The 24,597-nt window shown below is 27.5% G+C and overlaps 3 protein-coding genes across 5 annotated transcripts; all 3 read right to left on the bottom strand.

Moving 5' to 3' along the window:
- Window positions 1-56: 56 nt before the first annotated feature.
- Window positions 57-521, bottom strand: LOC112755901 (translation initiation factor IF-1, chloroplastic). The gene has a single exon (XM_025804226.3). The coding sequence runs from the start codon at window positions 519-521 to the stop codon at window positions 57-59; it is 465 nt and encodes a 154-aa protein (XP_025660011.1).
- Window positions 522-3,710: 3,189 nt separating this feature from the next.
- On the bottom strand, window positions 3,711-8,006 carry LOC112755896 (probable magnesium transporter NIPA9). 3 transcript variants are annotated; one of them, XM_025804219.3, is made up of 9 exons: window positions 7,629-8,006; window positions 7,158-7,256; window positions 6,767-6,901; window positions 6,110-6,198; window positions 5,509-5,565; window positions 5,324-5,392; window positions 4,910-5,030; window positions 4,641-4,789; window positions 3,711-4,241 (listed from the first exon to the last, which is right to left on the bottom strand). In XM_025804219.3, exons 1-9 carry the CDS (start codon window positions 7,737-7,739, stop codon window positions 4,022-4,024), a joined length of 1,050 nt encoding a protein of 349 aa, XP_025660004.1. In that variant the 5' UTR covers window positions 7,740-8,006; the 3' UTR covers window positions 3,711-4,021. The 3 variants fall into 3 exon arrangements, with proteins under 3 accessions (XP_025660004.1, XP_025660003.1, XP_025660005.1); XM_025804218.3 differs by having other exon boundaries at window positions 5,509-5,573; window positions 6,772-6,901; XM_025804220.3 differs by having other exon boundaries at window positions 5,324-5,382; window positions 6,772-6,901.
- Window positions 8,007-13,094: 5,088 nt separating this feature from the next.
- Window positions 13,095-13,451, bottom strand: LOC112755897 (uncharacterized). Its single transcript, XM_025804221.3, has one exon. It carries the CDS (start codon window positions 13,449-13,451, stop codon window positions 13,095-13,097), a length of 357 nt encoding a protein of 118 aa, XP_025660006.1.
- Window positions 13,452-24,597: the final 11,146 nt, after the last annotated feature.

Raw genomic sequence — 24,597 nt, 5'->3', positions numbered from 1 at the left:
ACCCAATTTGGGGTGCATTGAGACATTTTCACAAACAGTTGATGTCCATGTTAATACTAAGACGAACTACTACTACGAAGCCTATAAACAATACGTCCCTTGGAAGAATCATAGCGACTGACCTCAACCTTCACGCGATCCCCGGGCAATATTCTGACGAAATTCTTTCGGATTTTCCCAGAAACATATCCGAGAATGAGGTCCTGGTTGTCGAGGCGAACGCGGAACATGCCGTTGGGGAGGGACTCGGTGATGAGGCCCTCGTGGACCCACTTCTGCTCGCCGGACTTGTCGGCCGTAGGGGGCTTAGCGTGCGGCACGAGGAGGTTTGCCGGCGCCGGTGGAAGCGGGGATGGGCGGAGGAAGGAGGGAGTTATGCGGTGGTGGAGGGTGAGAGTGACAGGTGAAGGGGGAAGAGAGAGTGTGAGGGTATGATGGTGGTGGTGACGGAGGATTGGGGTGGTGTTCAGTGAGAAGCAAGAGGATGAGGATGAGGATGATGATGGTGATGAGGTTAACATTTCTCTGATTTTGGGAGAATCAAATTCTTTTCTTTTTCAAGGGATAAGCTTTTCTCTTTCTATATATATGTTAATATTATTGGTGAGAAAGGGTATTATTGTCAATTTGAGAGTGACATTCTAGGGTGATATGCTGAGAATGACATTCTTCGCCCTTTTCCTTCTTCATATATGATTTCTTCTTCTTCTTCATCCGGATTACATTTTTCTCCTAATATAATTGTTTTCATCCAAACAGCATCATCTTTCTTTAAATTATCTGTTTTCTTTCCATTGTCATTGCCATCATGATTTTTTGCTATAGACAAACTCTTCGGTAACTTTAAACTCACGTTAAAAGATAACCTTTTAGAAATTGCATTTTTCATGTGAAATGATTTTGACTCTTTAGTTTCTAATTTTGTGGGCGAAAGATGTAATTCCTTCTCCAACAAATTATTATCCTTATTGTTTGTTTTCACTGTGAAATTTGACATTTGAGGCCGATCCGGCGACACCGCACCCGACCCGGCTTCCGTGGTTCGATCCGGAGAAGTTACATTCATCAAAGGACTTGTGCCAGTTGGATTCTGAGATTCCTTTGATGCTTTTTTTCTTCTAAATCTAACACTACATAGAGTTGTGATTATAGCCATGGTTGCAATCAAACCTAAAAAGTAAAAGGAAAAATATGCAAATGGTTTTGTCAATGAAATGTTATCAGGGACCCTTCTTCCCATCACCTAAAATAATAAAAAAAAAAAATTGGAAGGGGGTCTAGGCAATTTTAATACCACTATCACTATAATATGTTTCTCTTTTTCCTATGCATGTGTTAGTATTCTTGTGGTTAAAATTTTTTGTTCCTATGACAAGGCTCTAGGAAAGAAGGGTGTCTGGGAAATCCTATGAAAAAAAAAAAGAAAAAAAATGAATTTTGGTGAAATAATCAAGTGCCTAATTTTTCCCCCCTAAGGTTTCTTGAACAAAAAATTATCCGAATTTTGTTGCTTGAATTTAGGAGTTAATGCAGTGCCGATGACTAAAATTAGAAAAAATCCTTATGATTTGATTTAATTTATTACATAGTTAAAAAATATTCTAAATTTAGTTGTTCAACAATTTTAGAAATAAAACTTTTTTTTTTTTGAATTAAAACCGTTATGCAACTCATGTTAGTTAGTACAACGATTGTATTACTTTTGGTAAGGAGTTCAAAATTCAGTTACTTTCAAAAAAAAGTACAACAATGCTACACAAATATAATTGACCACAATATAATATAAAATAATATTATACATCTACATCTTTTTATAATATGGAAAGATTTACCATCAAATTTATAGTGAAAAAGTATTACTATTTAATATTTACTAGTAGATTTATAAATGAAAAAGAAAGTAAATAAATGAAAAGAATCATTAGCTAAGAATTATTTTATACATTTAATTTCATTGATCTAAAATCAAAATATTTTTATTTATTTTTAATTTTTTACATATAATTAATTTTAGACACCTATTTTAACTACTCAACACGAAAAATCTGTATTCATATTCATACAAGACAACTTTTATTTTTAGATAAATTATATGAATAAATAGATTGAAAATTAATATTAAGTAGATATTTTAAATTAAATTGTGTTATATGATTGTCTCGTTTATAACTCAATATAAATCAAATTAATTAAATTTAATTTACATTAAATAAATATAATTTATCTTAAAATAAATCAAGTTTCAATTTAGTTATCTTATCTTTAGTATTTAATACATAATTATGGTAATTATCTTATCTTTAAAAAATTTGAATTAAGTTATTTTATCTTATCTTTTAATTAGTTTGTTAGCGTCTATTTAAACACTTTTGGTGAGGTAATTTACATAATTTTGTTATCTCATTTTTCAACCCTTCTGTTGAGACTTTAATACTTCCAATTTATTAAACTTCCTAATCCCCTAATAGCTTCTTATAATACGTTTCCATGGAATTCTCCTCTTTTTCTTTGCAAATCACTCCCATTGAAGAAGTGTCTTATTTCAGTGATTGCTTCTCCGTCATCTTCAATTGCACCAAGAAATTGATCCAAATTATTGAAAGCTCAAACCCAGGTGCTGAGGTTGAGTCTTGTTCTACTACAAGTACAGCCACTGAAGCAATCTTGATTCCTTCAGAGATCCTATGGAGTGGTACTCCACTCACAGAGCTCAGCAGAGAAGACACAATCTTGTTACATGAAATCTGTTCTTCACTAGGTGTGTCCCCTGAGCTATTAGACCAAATTTTACCTGACATACGCGAAACTGCAAGAAGGTGTGACTCCAACACGCGGGAGATTGTTGTGAACCTTCATGTTACCTCGTACAATGTTGTTCAAGATTCTGATGAGCAAGATGATGATGCTGAATGCGCCATTTGCTTGGAGAAGTTTGACCATGGTAACGAAGATTCAAGCGTAGAAATTGTTCGTACAAATTGCAAGCATGTTTTTCATGATCGCTGCTTGCTCCGCTGGCTCCGACGCTGTGCCAACTGTCAGTTGCCATATTCTTGCCCATTGTGCCGCGGCATCATATTTTCAACTTCAGAGATAGATGATGAATAGGTTCATCTTCACCATGCTATATTCCCACCACTACAACTTGAAGGAACCTTTCTTTTATTTTTTTTTTGTGTTCCCTAGGGTTCTTTAATTTGTTTTAATTATGTAGCATTATTATCTTAATTGTTTTAAAAAATGTGAATAAATAGTAATTTTAAAAGTATAATTCTAATAGTTGTTTTGTTAAATCAGTCTCTGTAAATTAACTTTACACAAACAATAAGAATTGGTTAATTTGTGATGTTATTCTGAATTTTATTAAACTCGAGTGTTTTTGAAGATAATTATCAATCGCCTTCGCGTCTTTTTGCACTTTTTTTTTTCTTTTCTAACATAACAATATTTAATCAAACCAAGAATGTTAACTCAATTGGTCTTTTCTAATGGGAACAAGAAGAATAAACTAACAAAAGATTTGTACATTAAAAAAAATAACATCCAAAATCTATATTGTTTCTCCAGATTTATTGCAACTCAAAATTGTTAACCTGGGCATATATATATAAAGATATAAATTATTCTTATACGTTAAAAGCTAACTAAGCTTTAATATAGTTTCTGGGCATGTTGCTATTGTTTATATGCAAGTATCACTACTTCACCAGTGCACACAAATAATTATATTATATCATTATTGTTGTGCATTACAAATTCATTTTCATGCAAAAATTCTGTGTTGTATCAAAAATAAAATAAAATGTGTTAATGTCACTGCCACCAGCACTCTCATATACAATCCTTAAAAGTACATCAATAGTTTTTACAAGGTGGTGTCTAAATCAATCCAAAATATTTGAAACCAGAAGGAATGATCCTAAAAACATTCATGCCTTCTGATGAAAGCAACACTGTTAGATCATTATACAGTATACAACCCTTAACCCTAAATTCGCCAAACCGATGAAATAACATTCATTCATGCTTTTTCTTTGGAAGCCGATGGTAGCAGATGATTTAACGTCGTGGCTGGTATCACGGCGCTTGGATTCGGTTCCCTTATACGCAAAGAACTTGGTCTCCTAGCGCTGTAACTCTTATCAGCATTGCTTCTTTTTGTGCGTCCTGAAGAACACGAGAGAAATTTCACTAGCCGCGTCGAACCAACGAGTAAAATTACACCCGTGATTATAAGTAGCCTGCAACATAACATAATGTTTATCATGTATGAAGTATCAACTTATTTTCAAGCTACTGCGCGACAAGCTTGCGAAACAAGAATTGCTAGACTAGTTCCTACCATAATAATGATACTGATCTAGGTCTTTCATCCCAATTCTCCTAATAGCAACAAAAATTCGATAAAAGCCGAAAAATGTTTCAAACGGAAAACTAAATGTCAGGTAGAAATTTTTATTGATCAGATCAATATGAAAAAGAGTAATAAGTTTGGATTCTTGGATGGACACTTTTCGATCTAAAAATGATAACCACCAAAATTTTTATACTAATATTATGTGTAATGGTGTGAAAATTTTTATACTAAGATTATGTAAGTAATTGGAATTAACAAATAAAAGCAAAAAATCTTATATTACCATCCAAGAAGAAGTGCCAAGCGAGCTTTCGGGGCAGAAGGCAGTCTTTCACCCAATGCAAGCATTCCAGCTAGTACACCGCTCACAATTGATGCCACGGCTGCACATGTAGAAACCACAATAGCCCTACCGTGCTTTAGTCCCCGTGTCTGCATAGCACAGAAGACAACAAATTTTTATTTGAGGTAATCAAAACCGGAATCGGCAGCGTAGAACTTGAATTAAAGTTCACACAGAATTAGATCATAGAAAATAGGCCTTCATAATACCTGGTAGTAAAACCCTGTTCCACTACAACACACACTGAATATGATGCACAGAGGAACCAACAGTTGGTGAAAACCTTGCTCTAGGAACAGAAATCCCATCTTCGAAATTACCGAAGACATCCTGCATTTTGGTGTAAACATAATTAAGAGTCAAGACATATAATCAAGTTCTTCTAATTTTACGCCATATGAATGCGCTTGTCGCATAAACTAGCCATTCTAATTAGACAAACGGAAAGAAATGCTACAATCGCAACCAATGCCAAAGCATTGCGTTAAAACAAGTGAAATACAAATGCATGCAATATTACCAAAGCAAGAAACGGCTAATTTAATCGTGTTAAAGAAGGAAACTCTTATTTAACTCTAAAAGAAGGGGACACATAAATAGAGTAGGGAGGGAAGGAAAAGTACCCAAACAAAATTCCAGATTCCAAGCCATAAATAATTTCCTCAACAACATCGTATTCCATCTGTATATAACTTAAAATTGTCAAATGATTGAAAAAAAACACTTCATTAATCACTATTTGCAGGTGATAATAATGAAAATAAACACAAACATGTAAATCTAAAGATATGATGAAAGCACGAGTTACCATCTCTTGTTCTCTTCGATGACGCCTGCATATTCTAAGCCCTCCATTAAGCAATACCTATACAACTGTTTATATCAATTAAAAGAATAATGAAGTCTCAAAGAAAGTAATAACACTCGATTGCACTGCTGGATTACAATATTCTAAAGAGGAGTTGCTGAAACCTATTATAAAAAATTCCATTCATAAGTTTTGTAATGACCAATTGTCTTTTGATAATGCTACCACCTACCACATACAGAAAAAGGAAAGCATAATCAATTTAATGCATTCCAAGAGGCCTAACGGGGATAATATTGATACGAAATGATTAAGAAAAATGTATACAACATTGTGCACAATTATATGCCACTAATAAGGGTTTACTGCATCAGATTCAAGACTCGATATGAGTTTGCAGCAATTCCATGTGTAGTTTTCCAGATAATAACAGGATTTTTTGTCTTTCCAAATGCATTTCCTCAAAAGCTAGTCACTATTGTAAAATCAAGTGACACAAATGAGTTCTTGCTAATACACAAAACTGTGAAGGTTGAATATTTTGGAATATAAAAGCATGTGAAAAAATTAAAGTAGTTTCTTCATAAGACAAGGTACCTACAAACAAGATGGCAACAACAAATGCCAGACATGGTATGTGAAAAATGGACAGAGTAGCCGCCTCTTGCTCTTCACCTCCGGCACCAACTCCTAAAATTCGAAAAGCATGTAATGATGTAAGAGTTAACAAATAGCATTGCACAAATGCATATGCATATAGAAGTACAGCGACAATTTGGCGGATTGAGTTAAAAGACTGCATGCTTAGTTTTATTAGCAGCCAAACAAAAGATTTAACAAAAACCCCGAAGGCAGTTTTATTAGCAGCCAAACAAAAGATTTAACAAAAACCCCAAAGCCTTCGTCCATTGTCAACGAGTGTAGCATTTAGTATATACACAAAGAAAATGGTCACAACTCACAACAATGGATCCAAAGTAAGGTTATAAAACTCTGAGTTAACTTGTAAATTTACAAGCTTGGGTCCCAAATCAAGTTTACAAGTAAACTCTTATGAGTTGACAAGTAGAGTTTTATGATTCAAGTGTACCTAAAGTCCACGAGTGTAAGTGAACTCTTGAGTCGATAACCTTGATACACAGTCTACAAATCTTTTTATAACTACCGAGTACTGCCTACAACTTAGCTCATTGTTGTGTTTGCATGATGCAAAAGAATCAAACATAAAGTAATACTATGCAGGCGATTCAAAACTTACATTACCTATTGTGCCAACACCTGCCAAGGCAATGCCAACCCAATCAACAGCATTCATGATTTCCTTCAGATAAAAATGAGAGAAGATTGAAAGAATTGCTAGTCCGACTCCCGAAACCGGTTGGATCACAGATACCTGTATATTAGACAACAAAAACCCACAAGGATCCCCCAGGATCCCCAATTTCAATAATCTATGCAAAACACTGCCAGATCATGATAAAAGATCAGTTTAGTATGAGAGTGAAAATGCAGTTTTAAGTACATAGAAGAATTTTCAACACAACTTTAGAAACAAAATCTGATCCATCTTCATTAAGTTCAGATTCATTCATTCATTAATGTATGTATTTATTTTAAATATAGACAACAAGTGTTATTAGAGTTCTTACCGGGGCCAAAGATAATGCTCTTAACATCAATAATGCACCACCTATATCCATCAGAAAACCTATAACCCAGATTTTGTTAAATGCATAAGCCCTTATCACCTGAATGAAACAAACACAGATAGAGATCACAATATCTGAATCAGTAACAAAACAGTGACTAATGGCTCATAAGCATTGAATTAAGGTTTAAATGATTAAAAAAAATGTGAACCTGTCATTAACCCATTTCCAGATTCACACTAAAATCTTACGCATGCATTGAAAATATTCAAACTTCATCATTATATATTGCAGCTTTCACATTAAAAGCTATACAATTTCTAATTTCAGGGATACCAATATGGCTCAAAAGCTTCAAATCAAGTTGTTATCAAAGAAAGGTAAAACCTTTAATGAGATGGAGTCACGAGGCACATCAAAATAAGAAATTTTTTTAAAAAATATGAACCAAAAAAAGAAGAAGAGACATGCCTTGAGCTTCAAAGAGAGAGGAGGAAGAATGACGGTGCCCTTCTTCTGAAGGATTTTTCCGATGTTGTTTCCGGCGGTGGCAGCCACCGTTAACACAATGGATTCCCACATGATTCCAATCTCTCAAAATCAATGCTTTTTTATTATTATTTTTATTATTTTGCTGTGTTGTGTTTCCTTCTTGGTGTGGTTCAAGATCTGTGCTTGTTTTGAGAGACTGATAGCTAACAAAGCAATTAATTAATTAATTGATGGGTTTAGTTAACATGTACCTTAAGAACATATCATAAAATCACTATTAATAAAATATTTTAAATATTTTTAATGCAGTAAAAATTTAAACTTTTTGTGTTTTCACTTTTCAAACAAAATTTTTCTAATTGATCGTCTTAACATGTGTTTTTAGAGAGGTAAAAACTCACATCGATTTCACGTGAAGTTGATATCTGAGATAAAAATTTAGTCAAATCAATTAAATTATCTAACGACTCTCAAGTATCAACTTCACATGAAGTCGCCTGCATCAAAGTTTCCACCTTTCAGAAAAGCATTTTTTTCTATACAAGTCTTTATAAGTCATTTATATTCACGCGTTTCGTACCGTTATTGCACGGGTCTTCTTCATCTTCTTCATCGTCATCAACATCACCTCCTCCTCCTCCTCCTCCTTTTTTCATTGGAATTTATTCTCTTCCTTTCTTTTTCTCTTTCTCCTCTGTCATTAGTTATCTCGTTGTTGAAGAAAATGAATAATTCAGGTTCAGATTGTCAATTGAACCAGAACAAAATTGATTATTGTTTTAAATTCAATCAAGTAGCTGAGGTGTTCAATTCAGAAGAAAAAATGTAGCAATAGAACATTTTTCTGTATTTGCAGCAAATTTGGGTGTAGCACGAAGATATTTGGGTGTATTTTTATTCTGATAAGTTCTGCATAATTCAAAACTCTTCCTCTTCCTCCTTCTCATCTTCTATTACTTTTTTTTTATTCATCTTTTCCTTTTTGTTTTATCTTCTCAAGTTTCTTCTTGTTTTACTCTCTCAACAAGCATAAAAACAAAAAAATCAAACAAAAAAAAGAAGAAACACATAATGCTGCAAAATTACTTGGAAGAGGATGAACTTACATTCATTTAACAAAAAGAAAGAAAGAAATAAAGAAAAAAATGCAGCACTAGAAGAAATATTTGTCTGTATTGCAACAAATTTGAGTGTAACACGAAGATATTTGGATGTATTTTAAGAATTTTGGGTGTTTTTTTATTCTAATAAGTTATGCATAATTCAAAACTCTTCGTCTTCCTCCTTTTCATCTTTTGCTGCTTCTTCTTTTTCATCTTCTTATTTCATATTCTCATAATTCTTATTGAGAAGAAAAAATAAAAAAAAATACATAATGTTGCACAATCAATAGAAAGAGAATGAGACAGTAGTAAAAAAACGACGATGAAAATGAAACACGTGAAAAAAGAGAGAAAAAACGTAAAGAAGAAGGAGAAAAAGAAGGAAAAGGAGGAAGAAAATGAACACAAAATATGCTTCAAAAATCATTGAGTAGTGCGCGTGTTGACACACTCGCAACACGCTCGTATGGGTGAGCGTTGCCTCCTTTTTGTTAATTATTTATTTATTTTGGTACACATCACTCATTAATATCAGTAAATTAATTATTAATTAATTACTAATAGGTACGGTCTACGGAACTACCGGTTGTTGCATGCACCTTCAACCCAAAAAAGGGTTTGAGAATTGAGAATAAAGCAAAGAACACTACAACACGAAATTTAGATGCTTAGCATATCCCTTTTACTTTAAAAACAGACGAAACCATGTTTTCATTTTCCGTTTTTAATTTTAGTGTTGGTTGGATTGGTTTTTTATTGAAAAAGGCAAATTTTTTTGTAAAAAAAAAAATTATTTAATTTTAAATCTATTTGGATGTATTTTAAAAAAAATATTTTTATTAAAAAATAAATTTTGTTTTTTCTAAAAACAACAATATTTTGTTTTTAAAAAATTAAAAATAAAAGACATTTTAATATTTAAAAATTCTTTTTAAAAAATTTATTCAAATATTAAGTAATTTTTGTCTATTAATTTTTTTTTCAAAAAATAATTATTTTTTTTAAATTAATCCAAATTGATTCTTTATTCAATGTTATTTAGATATAATTTTTATAAGTATTTTTAGAATTTAACTGTGATGTACTAAAAATATAAATAGTTTTATACAGTTATCAAATGAAGTTAATATATTAGATAATATTAAAAGTCAATATTTTTAGTGTAAAAAATTGATTAGTGTTAGATGAAATATGAGATAAAAATAAAAAAATGTTGATCACCTATCATTTTTATATATTGGATAGTACACTATAATACATAATTAAATGTTTCTATAAAACTCTTTTATAATAAATTAAATTCTTTTTTAACCATCCATATATTTTGTTATACAATATAATAAAGAAAATATGTTTAGTCAATATATGTTCTTATTAATTGAGAAATAATATATAAAAATATAAAATTTGAATTTTTAATATATTTATTATCTATTTATTAAAATAACAAAAAATATTAATAAAAAAGTCTTAAAAAACTCTTTTTTTTTATCCCTGTATTTGCTATAGAGAACCACCTCACCTAACATAAGTGAGTGAGTTGGATTGGACACATCTACATTTAAGCATATTATTACCAAATTGGATCTTCTTTTCATATTTGCCTAGGGTTTCATTAAACTTGGGCACAGTCCACATGTACAAAGGCCTAACCCACTTAATGGTACTTAAAGTTAATTGCTCAAATCCAAAAATGTAATAATGTGTTTAATAACTCCATAAATAATTAAACAGAGACCCAAAATCTTTTTCTTTAAATAAAATAGTTATTTATTTTTTTTTGTTATTTACGATATCTTTCAATCTGACATGCTAAGGACTAATTCGTCACGAATCTAGGTTCAATTTAAAGGTCTCTCATTGGCCAATGTTTGAGTTATTCAGTTACTAAAAGCAATTTTTCTAAGTTTATGCTTTTTTGTAGGGAAAAAAAAAGAAGAAAAACCTAAATTTGTGTTTTTTTTTTTTTTCCAAAAAGAAAAGGTTAGACACGTTTTCTAGTTGCTTTTATAAGTTTGTGTTGGGTAGAATTAGGCTCAATAATACATTATCAAAGTAATGTTATTGTTGGTGAGTTACCATATTTCACTTTGGTCCACATGCATGACATGCTTTATATATGTCTATGAGACAACTTTAATTAATGTTTGGGGAAAATGACAATTGCAAAATAATTATACAAAAAACAGCATTGCACAAACTGTATAACACTAAGATAAGTGGAATCAAAGCATGCTATCATGTATTGTGTCAAAAAGATCTTGATTTTGATAACATATATATCATATCATATCGTTGTGTGAAAAGAAAGAAGAAATTATTGCATGGGATGGGAGTATATATCATCTATCTATATAATAGTCTTTAATTTGTAGCAATTTAATCAAGGTTTTAAAAGGCACTAACTAAAGGCTAAAGAATGAAAAATTTACGTCAAAAAATTTAAAAAAATCCTTTTGAGATATTAACTATTGTTTTGGTTTATTTGATAGTAAGATTTACTGTTACTTTTATAGTTTTATACATAAAAATCTAGAAATATTCAACACTAAATTTAACACCCTTAAATTAGAATATGTCCAATATAATGCTAGGTTAAGTCCTATAGCACTTCATATGAAAAGGACTTTTTAGTCCATACCCCCTTTTTTTTTTTGAAAATTATTTGAAGTTTTTTATTTGTCAAAAAGAAAAAATCATCATATAATGTTCAATGATTTCTTGAGAGTGAAGATAATGGATTATAAATTATGATAAGTACTCTGATCTGAAATAAAGCATCATCAATGGGCCATGACAAGTGGGGAGCTTCTTGAATAATCATGATCAACAATAATTTTAAGAAACAAATTATGCTCTTTATGTTCTAGAATAATATACTCACTCTTAGACTATATTAATTAATTATTAAATATTGAAATACTTTCTATTAGATAGAAATGTGGTGATTTAGCATATACACAATGGATAGTCACCAAAAAAAATATACACAATGGATAAGAAAATTTTGGTTCAATTAGATCATCACGTAAAATCTTTATTGTTAATATATAATATATAATAACATGAACATCCGATCTAGTAATTTCTCAGATAGAAAACTAGAAATGGTATTCTTTTGTGTTGATATGACAGAAAGACTTTCTTTTAGATGGGAAATGGGATGGATTGATAGAAATTAAAGACTATACTATAGGAAGGTTATCTGGTGTACCGGGAACACCGGTGTTCCAGTTGTTTTAACCGTTGATCTTAATTATAAAAGATATATATAATATATATTAATTAAAATCAACGGTTAAAACAACTGGAACACCGATGTTTCCCGGTACACCTGATAATTTTCCTATACTATATAGTAAAAAAAATATTTAATATTTAGTAGATTACTATTTTTTTTTTTTACCGAAGATATGGAGATTCGAACCCGCAACCTCTTAGTTAAGTATGGGGAGACTATGTCATTTGAGTTATTGCTTCTTGGCTTTAGTAGATTATTATTATTATTATTATTATTATTATTATTATTATAAAATAATCACAACAATTTACACCTAAACCGCTTCAACAAAAATTGCATTATAAGTCCCTAGCTCAATTCTAAATTATGTGAATACATTTTTTTTCATAGATTAATGGCTAATTAATTGTAAATCAAATTTTTATTTGATTAATAAGTTGATTAATAAGTTATTTGTTGTCATTTAATCTAGAATGAATATCCCACCCGACTCCTGACAATTACCTCGAAATGACAATGAAGCCCCAAAAAAAAAAAACACCCGATTCGATCCCTGATCTTTTTTGGAGACTGATTAGTCCCTGTGCCAAAAAAAATAACATTGACTTTTTTTTGGCATAGGGATCTCGTTGTCATTTCGAGATAATTATTAGGGGTCAAGTTAGATTTTTTTTTGTCAAAGATCTCGTTGTCTTTTAAAATAATTGTCAGGACTATTTTGAATTTTTCTCTTTAATGTATTAAATATTTATCTTTAAAAGGACACTTACAAGATTTTTTTTATAGAATTTTTTTAGTTTGATAAATGAAGAACTAATTGGTCGGAAATTTAAATCTTATTTCCCTATTAATGAATGAAGCGGTTTATTTGATTACAAAATCAATCAATCTTATTCATAAAATATATATGAAAATACATAATATAGAAACAAAATAAACTTATCAGTCCTCAAATAAAATTATATCAAGATCCATGAATCTACAATTAATTTCTCATCCTCATGAACAGAATATTCAAATTTGTAAACAGATAATTAGAGCATACAAACGTTACAAAAAGAATTAATAACAAACATTACCAATAATTAGATCATTGATTCATCACCATCCATAAAGAACTTGTGTGTACTTATACTTGAGCCATCTGAAGCTCTTCCTAAAAGAACCTTTGACTTTTCCTTCAACAGAATACATCTTATAGCTTGCAACTCTCTTCTTCCTTTGAAACTCAGGATCACTTCCAAAACCCCATGACTTTGTTGAAACACTTTTCCCTTTCTTCAACTTAATACCCCTTTGATGACTTTTACTTTGTGCATATGAAACACTACTATAGGACCTTAGATCATGATCATCATGAGGCATAGTTGGTGGTGGTGCACCATAGTAGCTCTCCATATGCACCACTACTTGCCCATTATTATTTCCATAGGACCTTGATCTGTTGTAATTTTCCATGGAAATTGGGCTAAGAAAGAAAGAAAGAAAGAAAATAGTAGTAGAGGAAGAAGAAGATTAATTGGATTTTTGTATTTTTGCATATTCTAATCTCTTCTTCTATTTAAGGTTCTAAAGGCTTCTTTTATGAAAAGGGGTAATGAGAATTTTTGAGGGGATTGTGGAAATGTGGGGTCCAAAATAGAGACAATTAAGGGCTGGAACTGGAACTTGGATGCCTTGCCTTTTTTTTTTTTTTTTTTTTAGTTAGGGGTGAGATTCGAATTCGAAACCTATAAATGAGGATGAGAAGATTATATTATTTAAATGTCTTACTTTTATTTTAAATTTTTATTCTATATTTTTTTTTTGTTTTATTAACAAAGAATTAAAGTTAAGAAAAATTATAGAGTATTTCATTTGTGTTTTTTATTTTTAATATTTTTTATAAATATGTTTAAAAAGAAAAAAAAAAGAAAACAAGAGATAAAAATAAAAAAATTGTATTATTTTTTACAAAATTTTAAAAATAAAAAATACTAAAAATATAAATATAAATCAAATGCACTCTTATTATCTCCCTTAAGGAGTGTTAAAAGTTAAAACATATGTTTAATGCTGCATTTGGATACTGTACTTTTAGGATAGGATTATAGATATAAAGGATACAAAAATTTCTTCCATTATAAAAATAAAGATAAAGATAAAATTTAAAAAAGAAATAAAAAATAAAAAGAAAAATCACGTTATTTTCTGTACATTTTTGAAAAGCTGAAAGAGAAAATACGAGTTTCTATTAGGCAATAGGTAGGGTAGGATAGGGTTTGAATCCAACCCTAACTCTACTCGCGGGTTGAGATTTTTATATAAATCTAACCCTATTCTATTTGTGGGTTGAGAATATTCCAACCTTAACCCTACCCGCTCTTAACCCGCAGGTTACAAAAAATATACAACATTATTATATAACTTGATGATAATTTAAAATAAAATTGATATTTATGTAAAAAAAAATATTAAATTATCAATTAATGATTTTTTTTAGTGGCTAAAGATCTTTTACATTTAGTGAGAGATCTTTGATTCAACATCTACTTAAAATATATTTTTATATAAGTATATAATATAAATATATATAGAGTGCGGGCTGATCGGGTAGGGTTGAAGTTCAACCCGCACCCTATCCGACCTGCACGAAAACCCTACCTGCATCTTACTCTACCCGAATGGGTGGAATCGGATTGGATACCTGCGAGTAGGATACATATTGCCACCTCTAGTCTCTATCTTCTTTTTTTGACACACGTAATGAAAATTATAAAGAAAAATTTGTTAATAAGAACTTTAAAACATATTCATAAGATTTGTAGGAGTAAAAACTTTAAATATACTGAATACTTTTGTAATTTAAAAATTTTTATATTTTCAATTAAAGTTTTTCACTTTAAAAATCTTAACGAATATTTTTTAAGTCACTGAGAAAGACATTATTATTATAAAAAAAAAAAACTCCATTTAAGAAAGGTTTCATTTAGAGGCAGTTTCACTTCAAAAATATAAATTTTCAAATTTTCAAAGGAGATTTCTTCAGTATTGACGGCACTAATAAACACCTTACAATTTGAAAAACAAAATAAATAAAAAGAAAAATGAAATGAGCTAATCACATAGCTAGACAAGTTTCAATCATTTTCTCATCTAAATTCCAACAAATACTACTGACTTTGGCCGTAGAATTTTCTTGTCTATGCAGCGTGCTTGGAGGAAATCATTATTTGCCATTGACTTGGAGTAATAGATTCGTCAAAAATATTAATATATTAAAAATAATATTCATACACTAAATATTTTTAATATCTATATAAAATACGATTATAATTAATTAATTAATTATATATTTAAATTATTTTTAAACTAATCAAATAAAAAATTAAATATTTATTTATTAAAAAAATACTAATATTAAAATTATAAAGAATGTAAACATAACAAGAATAATATATATTTATCTAATCTTATTATTTTGTATGTATTTGCTCATTTTAAACATGACTTTTTATATTTCTAAAACAACTCTAAATATTATATCAAACATTAAATCAGAATTAATTCATTTCAATCTAACCCCAAACATCACAATTGCCTATTCACCCATGCAGTGGCATCCGGCGGCAGATCATTCTGGCGAAACAAACTTGGACAATCTTTTTTTTTTTTGACAGACATTTAAAAAGGAGACAAAAACTGAAAGATAGAGATTGAAAGATAAAATCCAAAAGATAAAAATTAAATAAGTCTATGGATTATGTTTAGTATTAAATATATAAGATTAAATTATATTTTAGTTTAATATTTGATTTAAGATAAATATAGAGATAGAAAGATATATTTAGAATTTAAAAAGTTAAATAAAAATATTTTTAAAAAGAAATGTTATTAAAGTTTCTGCTCTATTTTTAAAAATTTTAGTTCCTGTGTCTCTGCCTTTAAAAAGCACCAAAGTAGTGTTTAGAAGAGAGACTGAGACTAAGATTAGAAGACAGAAACTGAAATAAATATCAATATTGTGTTTGGTATAAAAGTGTACAAAATTGAATTATATCTCGGTATCCTGTTTGATTTGAAATAAAAGTAAATATTGAAAATGTTACAAATTACTTAAATACCCTAAAATTATAAAATCCAAACCCTTTCTCAATCTATGTCAAATTTCACAAAGCTTCAGGACACAAGTTGTCTGTCAACTTCTCCGTTTGTCGCTTATGCCGGCTTAAAAGTCTCTCCCGTTGAGCCTAGCGCACCACAGCGTCTCTATAGCTTCTCAATTGCGCCACCAAGTACTTCACATGGTCGTCTGTTTGGTGTCCTTTGCCGCCAGGCACGGACCCAAGCATCATGATGGGGGGCACTTGCCCCACTCTGATTTGATAATATATGCTCTATTTTAAATTTTAAATGACCTCATTATAAATAAATTAAGTTCAATTATTAAAGATGAGTTCTACTATGTAGATGGTTGTTGACTTCTATAAGTATAGAATTGTAGTGGCAAATATAGATGAAGACATTTGTCCCAAAAGGAGACAGAATCTGAATTTTGGCAGAAAACTTATAGAAAAGATTTAGTGGTATTCATGTGAGGAGTAGAGGAGATTAATGCTTTGATTTGATAATTATATTTTATTATGATTATTAAGTTAAAGTTGATTACCATTGTCCTGTATTTTGGGTTTTTCACGTTTTTAGAAGGATGTTTTCATGTTTAAGTCTAAAAATATTACTCTTATTCAGTACCCAAAAACAAAAATATCACTGCTACTATTCAATACCCAAAAAAAAAAAATATTCTGACTACTACTATGTATGCCATTTTCTTATTCATACATTACCCTCATAGTCATCCATATGCAAAAAAAGTTAATATTAAAATAATAATAATAATAATAATAATAATAATTAGAAATAATTTTGAACACCATTTAATTAAATCTGCATGTGTTATATAAAACAATTTATAGTTAATTTTAATTATATTAATTTAATGAATCATTTTAAATTAAAATAAGAATTTTATAATAGTAAATCAAATAATAAAGTTTATTTTTTTTGTATTTATTTGAATTTAAAAAAAAACTCAAGTATACAATAATAGTAAAAAAATTAATTTTTCTCTTATAGAATTGCACATTTTTTTATATTATTAAATATTATTTAAACACATTATTATAAACAAATATAAGCAAAAGAAACAAAAATAAAAAATATATAATTATGAATAAATACTAAAATATATATGCTTAAAATATTATTTTAATGAAATTATTTATATGATTTAAATTACAAATATTAATTATTTTTTTATAAATTTATAATTTATAAATAAGTTATTAAAAATATCAATATACTATACTCAACAAAAAATTTAAAGAGCAAAAAGTTATTAAAAATTTGTTATAAAAAAAATAATATTTGTTGCTATGAACATAAACAAAAAAAATTTTCTAATGATAAATTGATAATTATAGTATATATGTTTGCACCCTAAAAATGTTGTTATGGAATACGTTTGGATAAAAAAAATTGGATATAAAAAAATAAAAAATCCTTTTTAGCATATCTCAAATTAAAAGACATTTATATAAATATTCATCATATATTTAATAACAAAAAAATATATATAATATTAGAATTTATGCCTTACATTTTGAAAAACTACTTAAAAAAAAAACAAAGAGCTGAGATTAAGAGCATGCCTCAAATTAAAGAGAAAAAAAAAATCAAAGACTTGTAATTACTTCATATATACTTTTTTGTAAACTAAGGTTTTTTTTATTGTTAAAAAGGGACAAAAATTATGTTAATCCAATAGATATAGGTCCACTATTAAGCATTTACTAATTTATTGTATTAAAATTAATTATTAACACAATAATCTCTCATCACATGGATGAATAGTATAAAGTAAATTGTCTATCCTGCAGCCATGCTTTAAAATATTCAAAAAATATATCCTTCCGTGACACTTGTCATAACCATAAGTTATCACTACAATTCTATACCTATAGAAGTCAACAGCCATCTACATAGTAGAATTCACCATTATTAAAAGCCCTAAACCCATTTTATCTTTCTATTGTTTTGACTATTAGTTAATCTAATTAAATTTAGTCTTCTTTTATTTTCAAATCACAGCCGTCACTCATTTATTCTCTTAAACCATTTTCTTAGTTTCATATTTTCAATCTTCTTTTTCTATTCTTTATCTAGAGATCATCTTCGCTTCATCAAAAGGTAAATTTTAAATTCTCTATTTTATTTTATATAGCTCTCTATGACTCTATATATCTTTCAATTTCATTGTTTCTCTTTTTTATATTTTCAATTGTAAATTTTAATTCAAATAATTATAATTTAGGTATTAATCTATTTTTTATTCTCTTCATAAATTTATATATTTTATTTTATTTTATTCTCAATTTAGTGATTCTTATTATTTATTTGTTTATCTTTCGTTCTATTCTATTATATGTAATTATGTTGCATATAAATTTTTAAAGTAAATTGATCAATTTACTAATTTAAAATATATATTTTTTATTTTTAGAAATAATAATAAAAAAATATTTCAAAAAAAAGCTACCACTAGAATCTAAAATCACTCTATTAGTCTTCTCTTCTAATAAAAAGAAGTTCTTAGAATTGAAGCGAAGAAAAAAGTTAGCAGCTAATGTAATTTTTAGTTTTTTTTTGTATTCGAATAATGAATATGCATTTTTATATTTTTAAATTTAAATTAATATATCTTTTGATAATAATGTGTATTATTTTTGCCCCCAACATAAATTTTCTAGATCCGTCACTGTTCGCCGTCTTCTGTCTCGTCACCTCCTCCTTATTAGGCCTGTTCTTCATTTTAGAATTGTGTTTCTGCTCTCCTCTCTTTCTCTTCATCTCTGCGTTCCTCTTTCATGTCATATATCATCCGAATTTTGGGGTACATTTTTTGTCTAGATAATTACATAATCTCTAACTATAATTTGATTGATAATTTTTGTGTGATAATTTTCAGGAACCTGCTCAAGCTCAAATTTTTTTGTTGGAGCTACAACAGCAACCACACAGCAGTGGTCCTGAGGATGAGAAGGTAAATGAATGAGAAGCTGTAAAGAAGTGGCCCTAATTTAATTTGTATAAAGAATAAATTTAGAATTAATTAATTAGAACGAGGGTATTTTGATTAGAAAATATTATTTAGATTTTAGTCTCCGTCTCAAAAAAATTTAGTTTCTTGTTTTCTTAATTTTTTGAGGTACTAAAATACTGAAATTTTGAGGATGGAACTGAAATTTTAATACAGTCTATGAACTAACAAACATGATACTAAATATCAGTTCTCAATCTTCGTCTCAATACCTCTCAATCTTCGTCTCAATACCTCAAAACAATCGCTGCCTAAAGGATTAAGTGTGTGTTTGGATTACAATTTACAAATAAAACTGATTTCAATGAAAAGCAAATTTTTGTTAAGGTGATTTATGTTTGGCAATCTTTAATTTATATCAAAATGGATTATAGTAAAATAAATGTTGTCTGGATTACATTATTCAAAATTACTTTTAGATAAAAAAATTACTAAAATAGACTTCAACTGAAATAATTTTTTTTATATTATCCTATCATTTTAATTTAGATATTTGAATAGATCTTATTAATTAATTTTATAATAAAATTAATATTTGCGTACTAAAATAAAAATAACATATAAAAATTGGCAAAATATACTTTTAATTAAAACAAAAAATATAAATTTTATATATAAAAGAATATTTAATCAAATATGTTAAATTTTTTAAAATTTTAAGTATTAACGTGAGAATGTTAATTTAGTAATATTTTTATATCGTATCCTTATTCTAATACTCTCAATAATCTTATTCTTAATATTATTTTAAAATCTAACATTTATGATTTCATTATTACTTATGGTTAATTTTTTATTTAATTTGTCTTTTTTAATAGGATCATAATCTATATTATAAAAAAATTACACTAAAACATAGTATAAGAGAACTACAATTATAAAAGAGAGTACTAAAAATAATAAAAAATTAAATATTTACTTTGATAGTGATCGAAACAAATCTAAAAGTTCTTGATGATATTTTTTATACAGTATAATTTTAATATTTTAGTACTCTTTTTTAGTATGTTATAATTTTTTACTATTATTATTTACGGTTAGTTTTTTATTTAATTTACTTTACCTTTCAAAAAAAGAAGCTCGTGAATATCAATATATCATATTATAAAAAGATAATAACTAAAATAATACACAAAATCATAATTATAAGAGTGTATAATGTCAAACAAATAGTTAAAAAAATAAAATAATAAATAATAAAAAAGCTAATATAAACAGAAATAATAAGAATTTTATAAATAATACAATAATATACGTAAAGCATAAAATTTGTAAAAGGTAAATAAATGTTTAGTGTTAATGACTAAAAGTCCATTAGTAAAACGTAAAAATTAAGAATAGTTGCTTTTTGTAACCGTGATTTTCTGCATTGATAAATAAAAAAAATTAGCCAAATTAAAAATTAAAATTTTTAAAAAAATTAAATATATTTTTTTCTTGTATTTACCAAAATTTTGTATTTAGTCATTTCATCTCATGGTGTGACATCTTTTCATGTGTTTTATTTTAGTACATATATGATTTTTTGTAAAGGATGTACTTACTACCTATTAACACTTGTATAGCCCAATCAGCTGTTTGGGCCTCGTTTAGTGGATCAAGTATTTTATTTTATCAGCTCAATAGAAAAAATAAAGATATGTATATTTCGTCCCTGTTCATGAACAAAAAAAAAGATACGTCTCTTCTTTCGTTAGGCTGACAACATTACCATTAAAGTGTTTTTACTGTCTCTTCTTTATTAGTTACAATATAGTGTTAATCAAAAAATTCGTAAAACAAAAATTTTATAAACACACAATAATTCAATCATTAAATTAGTTATTAAATATTTTTTATATATTTATTATATATTATTTTATATTTTTTTAATAAATATTTTATATTTTAATATATATTTTATATACATGATTGATTTCATGACTTACTTCTTTTATAAATAACATAATTTTTTATAAAATTTACTATGTGATTATAATTTTCTTGCACTTTAATTATATTTTCTTATTTATTTAAAATTTTTATAGATTTTTTTTGTTTATTTTATATTTTTTTAAATAATAAGGATCAAATTTTCAAACTTTTTGTTATGAAAATTCTTATACTATTCAAAATCATTTATATGAAAAACTTAAGATATTATATATATATATATATATATATATATATATATATATATATATATATATATATATATATATATATATATATATAAGAACAACAATAAATAAAAGGAAATTGTAATTAATTTTTCTTTATTTCATGTGAAATTATTTATTTCCTGTTTTTTTAAAAGTGCAAATTCACTCCATGAAATAATAAAATTATGAAAACAAATACTTTCTTATATTATTTAATTTTTTAGGTTTGGCTAAATTAATGTCATCTTATGTAATTTTGAGTAAATTGCACAAACTCATCACCGATTACATGTAATAATAATAATAATGTCAATGAGTTATAATTCAAATGACATAATTTTTCATACTTATTTAAGAGATTACGAGTTTGAATCTTTTTATTTTTGATAAAAAATAAAAAATAAACGTGATTTTCTATTCTGAAAAAATGGTAAATAATTTTGGATCAAATTAAACCACATTTTTTCTCTATCTAACTTCTAGCGTACATCATGCTCCACCCTCATTGAACTAACTTCTAACAAATCTAACTAACTTATAACAATAACTAATATAACAAATTAAACTTATTATCTAACTAACAAACTGAGTTGGACTAACTAATTAACAACTTAACAAACTTAAAGCCACCCTACTTACATGTCAAGTAATAATTATCAACGCATGATTATAGTAATTTACATATATTTTATTTAGACTATATATCTAAAAGAATTAACCTAACCGTTAGGGCAAATACAATGATGAGTCAAATTCTAACTATGTATTAATTAAGTTGGTTGCTTTGATAGGGATATACAACACACAACAGTGATTTTTTATCTACATGTAGTTGTTGTTTTAACATAAATAAAATATAGACATGGATATATAAGAGTATATAGATATAAGAAGATACTAATTTTATATTATATTTGATAAAAAAATTAGTACGTCAAATAAAAAATTTATGTCTTAACATTTAAAAAAAACACAAAATACATATTTTTAATGGATATTTATGTATAACAATATTTTTTATCAATTTTTTTAGTAAATTAAAATTATATATGTACTTCCTTGTACTCCTATATCTATATTTCAATAGATATGTATACAAAAAATAAACGGTTATCTATGATAACATGTAATATGTACTATAAGTATGCGACAAATATTATTGACATTATATAAGAGTATTTTTTTTATGGAAACAAAATAAATGGTATATTCTAATATTATAATTTTAGATTTTTGTTTAAATCGTAGAAAGAAACAGTATCAAAAGGTTCGATTTTTATATTTTAAATTTTTTAATTTATTTAAAACAAAAATTAAAGAATCTGATTTTTTATCCCATAAATTAGATCATCTGAGAGTCTGAGTTACCTTTTATATCAAATTCAAAAATTGGTGGATCCATTTGTTTTTCTCTTTAAATTGCCAATACAAACTTATGACACTTCTCTATCTTCATGTATGTGTATTACACCTAAGTTTGGCCAATATAAAATTTAGGTTGCATAAATCTAGGTAACCCTAAAAAGCACACTAACAGTAGTTATTTGAGTTGAGAATAAATCATTTTATTTTTTTATTATTTAATAAAATATAATTTTTTATTTTATATTTTTTAAATAAAATAAATATATATATAAATATTAAATAATTAAAAACCATAATTTACCAAATAATTATAAAAAAAAAATGAAGAGAAATGAGTCCTTTTTGAGTTGAAATGCAAAGGTGGGGATAAGAAAGACACTGCTACACCGCCACACTGAGCCAATATGGGATTGGCGTGCACAGCAAAAGATGTGTGTGAATGCCTGTGTGTGATCATAGCACATGCCTCCAAATTCAAGTCACATGCATCCTCATATCACCCTTAGTTGGCAAAACCCTCTAACCCCACCCCACCATCTTTCTTCTCTCATCACAAATTATTAATAACCAATCAAAATACAATGTTCTTTAAATATTTTTTTTTTTTAAAAACAATAGAATTGACCTTACTACTACTCCATACAAGAGATGTTATTGGATTTTCCTAAAATACTTTTAAAAGATTATAATTTATGTATTTATAAAGTGATACTGTGCTCTGATACACCGTATGTCATTATTATTTACTATTGATGATTTTATATTTTTTATTTGAATTTGAATATGAATATTATTCTATAAGTAAATGAAATATATTTTATTAAACTATTCAATAAATATGCAATAATGTTTTTATTAAATTATAGAGAATTAACTTTTAACTAGTCAACATTAATTGATTTTTTTAAATTATCAAAAAATATTTTTGTAAAAGTAAGACTCTCATATTTTTAGAAGATTTAAAATTTAAAATCTAGAATAATTAAAAGTTTAAGATTTGAAATTTATAATTTAAGATAAAAAATATAATTTTAAAAAATTAACTAATATTTACTAAAAAAATTGGTTTTCTAATTGATTTCTTTCCCATTATCCTATTAATATTGTATTGGTTAAGATGGTAACAAAACAACTTTATAATAATTAGAATGTTGAATTCAAGTATTAAAAATAATAAAAAAAATACACTTTATTACAAAAATTTAATCTCTTTATAAAACTTCAATTAGGTCGAATTCAACCAATCAAAAATCAAAATACCAATCATTCACTAAAGGAAAAAAAAAAAGAAAGAAAGATCTCCATATCGGCATTATTTTTTTTATTTTTTTTATTTATTTTTATTTATTTTTATTTTTTTGTGATAAGGCAAAGAAAGAATGAGAGGCTGGTGTGGTTTGACTGAATAGTCTTTGTTGGCCTGTTCCCAACACACTACATGTCTGGTTGTACCGAATTCCGAAGGACATGCCCCTTTTTTCTCTCTCTCACTCTATAGTCTATAATAATAATAATAAGGGATTATTGTTATTAGGGTTTATGGAATCCACATATATGAACCAATTGATCATATGCCACTGCAAAGTGCAAAGCAACCCCAACCATCCAATGTGGGATTTTGATTTCAATATATATCTTCTCTATGTCTCACTACTGCATTTGAATCTTATTCTTTTTCTATTATATAATATAATTTATTTAACCAATCTATCATAGTCTTATAAATAGTAACTAATAAGGAATAATATAAAGCGGTTATATTGGACTCTTCTGTTTTTTTTTTTTTTTTAACCAACTTGGATTGGTCGAGTGATCAGCTCACTCGTACGCTTAAGCAAGTGTCGGGAGTTCGAATCCCGCCTTGTGCATACAGCAACCCATTAGCTAGCGGCAGACCCTTAAATGGAGCTCAGATTCACAACGGATTAGTCCTTGACCTGTCGGATTAGGGATACCATGA

Source organism: Arachis hypogaea, chromosome 6 (assembly GCF_003086295.3).
Source record: "Arachis hypogaea cultivar Tifrunner chromosome 6, arahy.Tifrunner.gnm2.J5K5, whole genome shotgun sequence".
NCBI classification, from domain to species: domain Eukaryota; kingdom Viridiplantae; phylum Streptophyta; class Magnoliopsida; order Fabales; family Fabaceae; genus Arachis; species Arachis hypogaea.
This window is presented reverse-complemented; position numbering and strand designations above follow the sequence as displayed.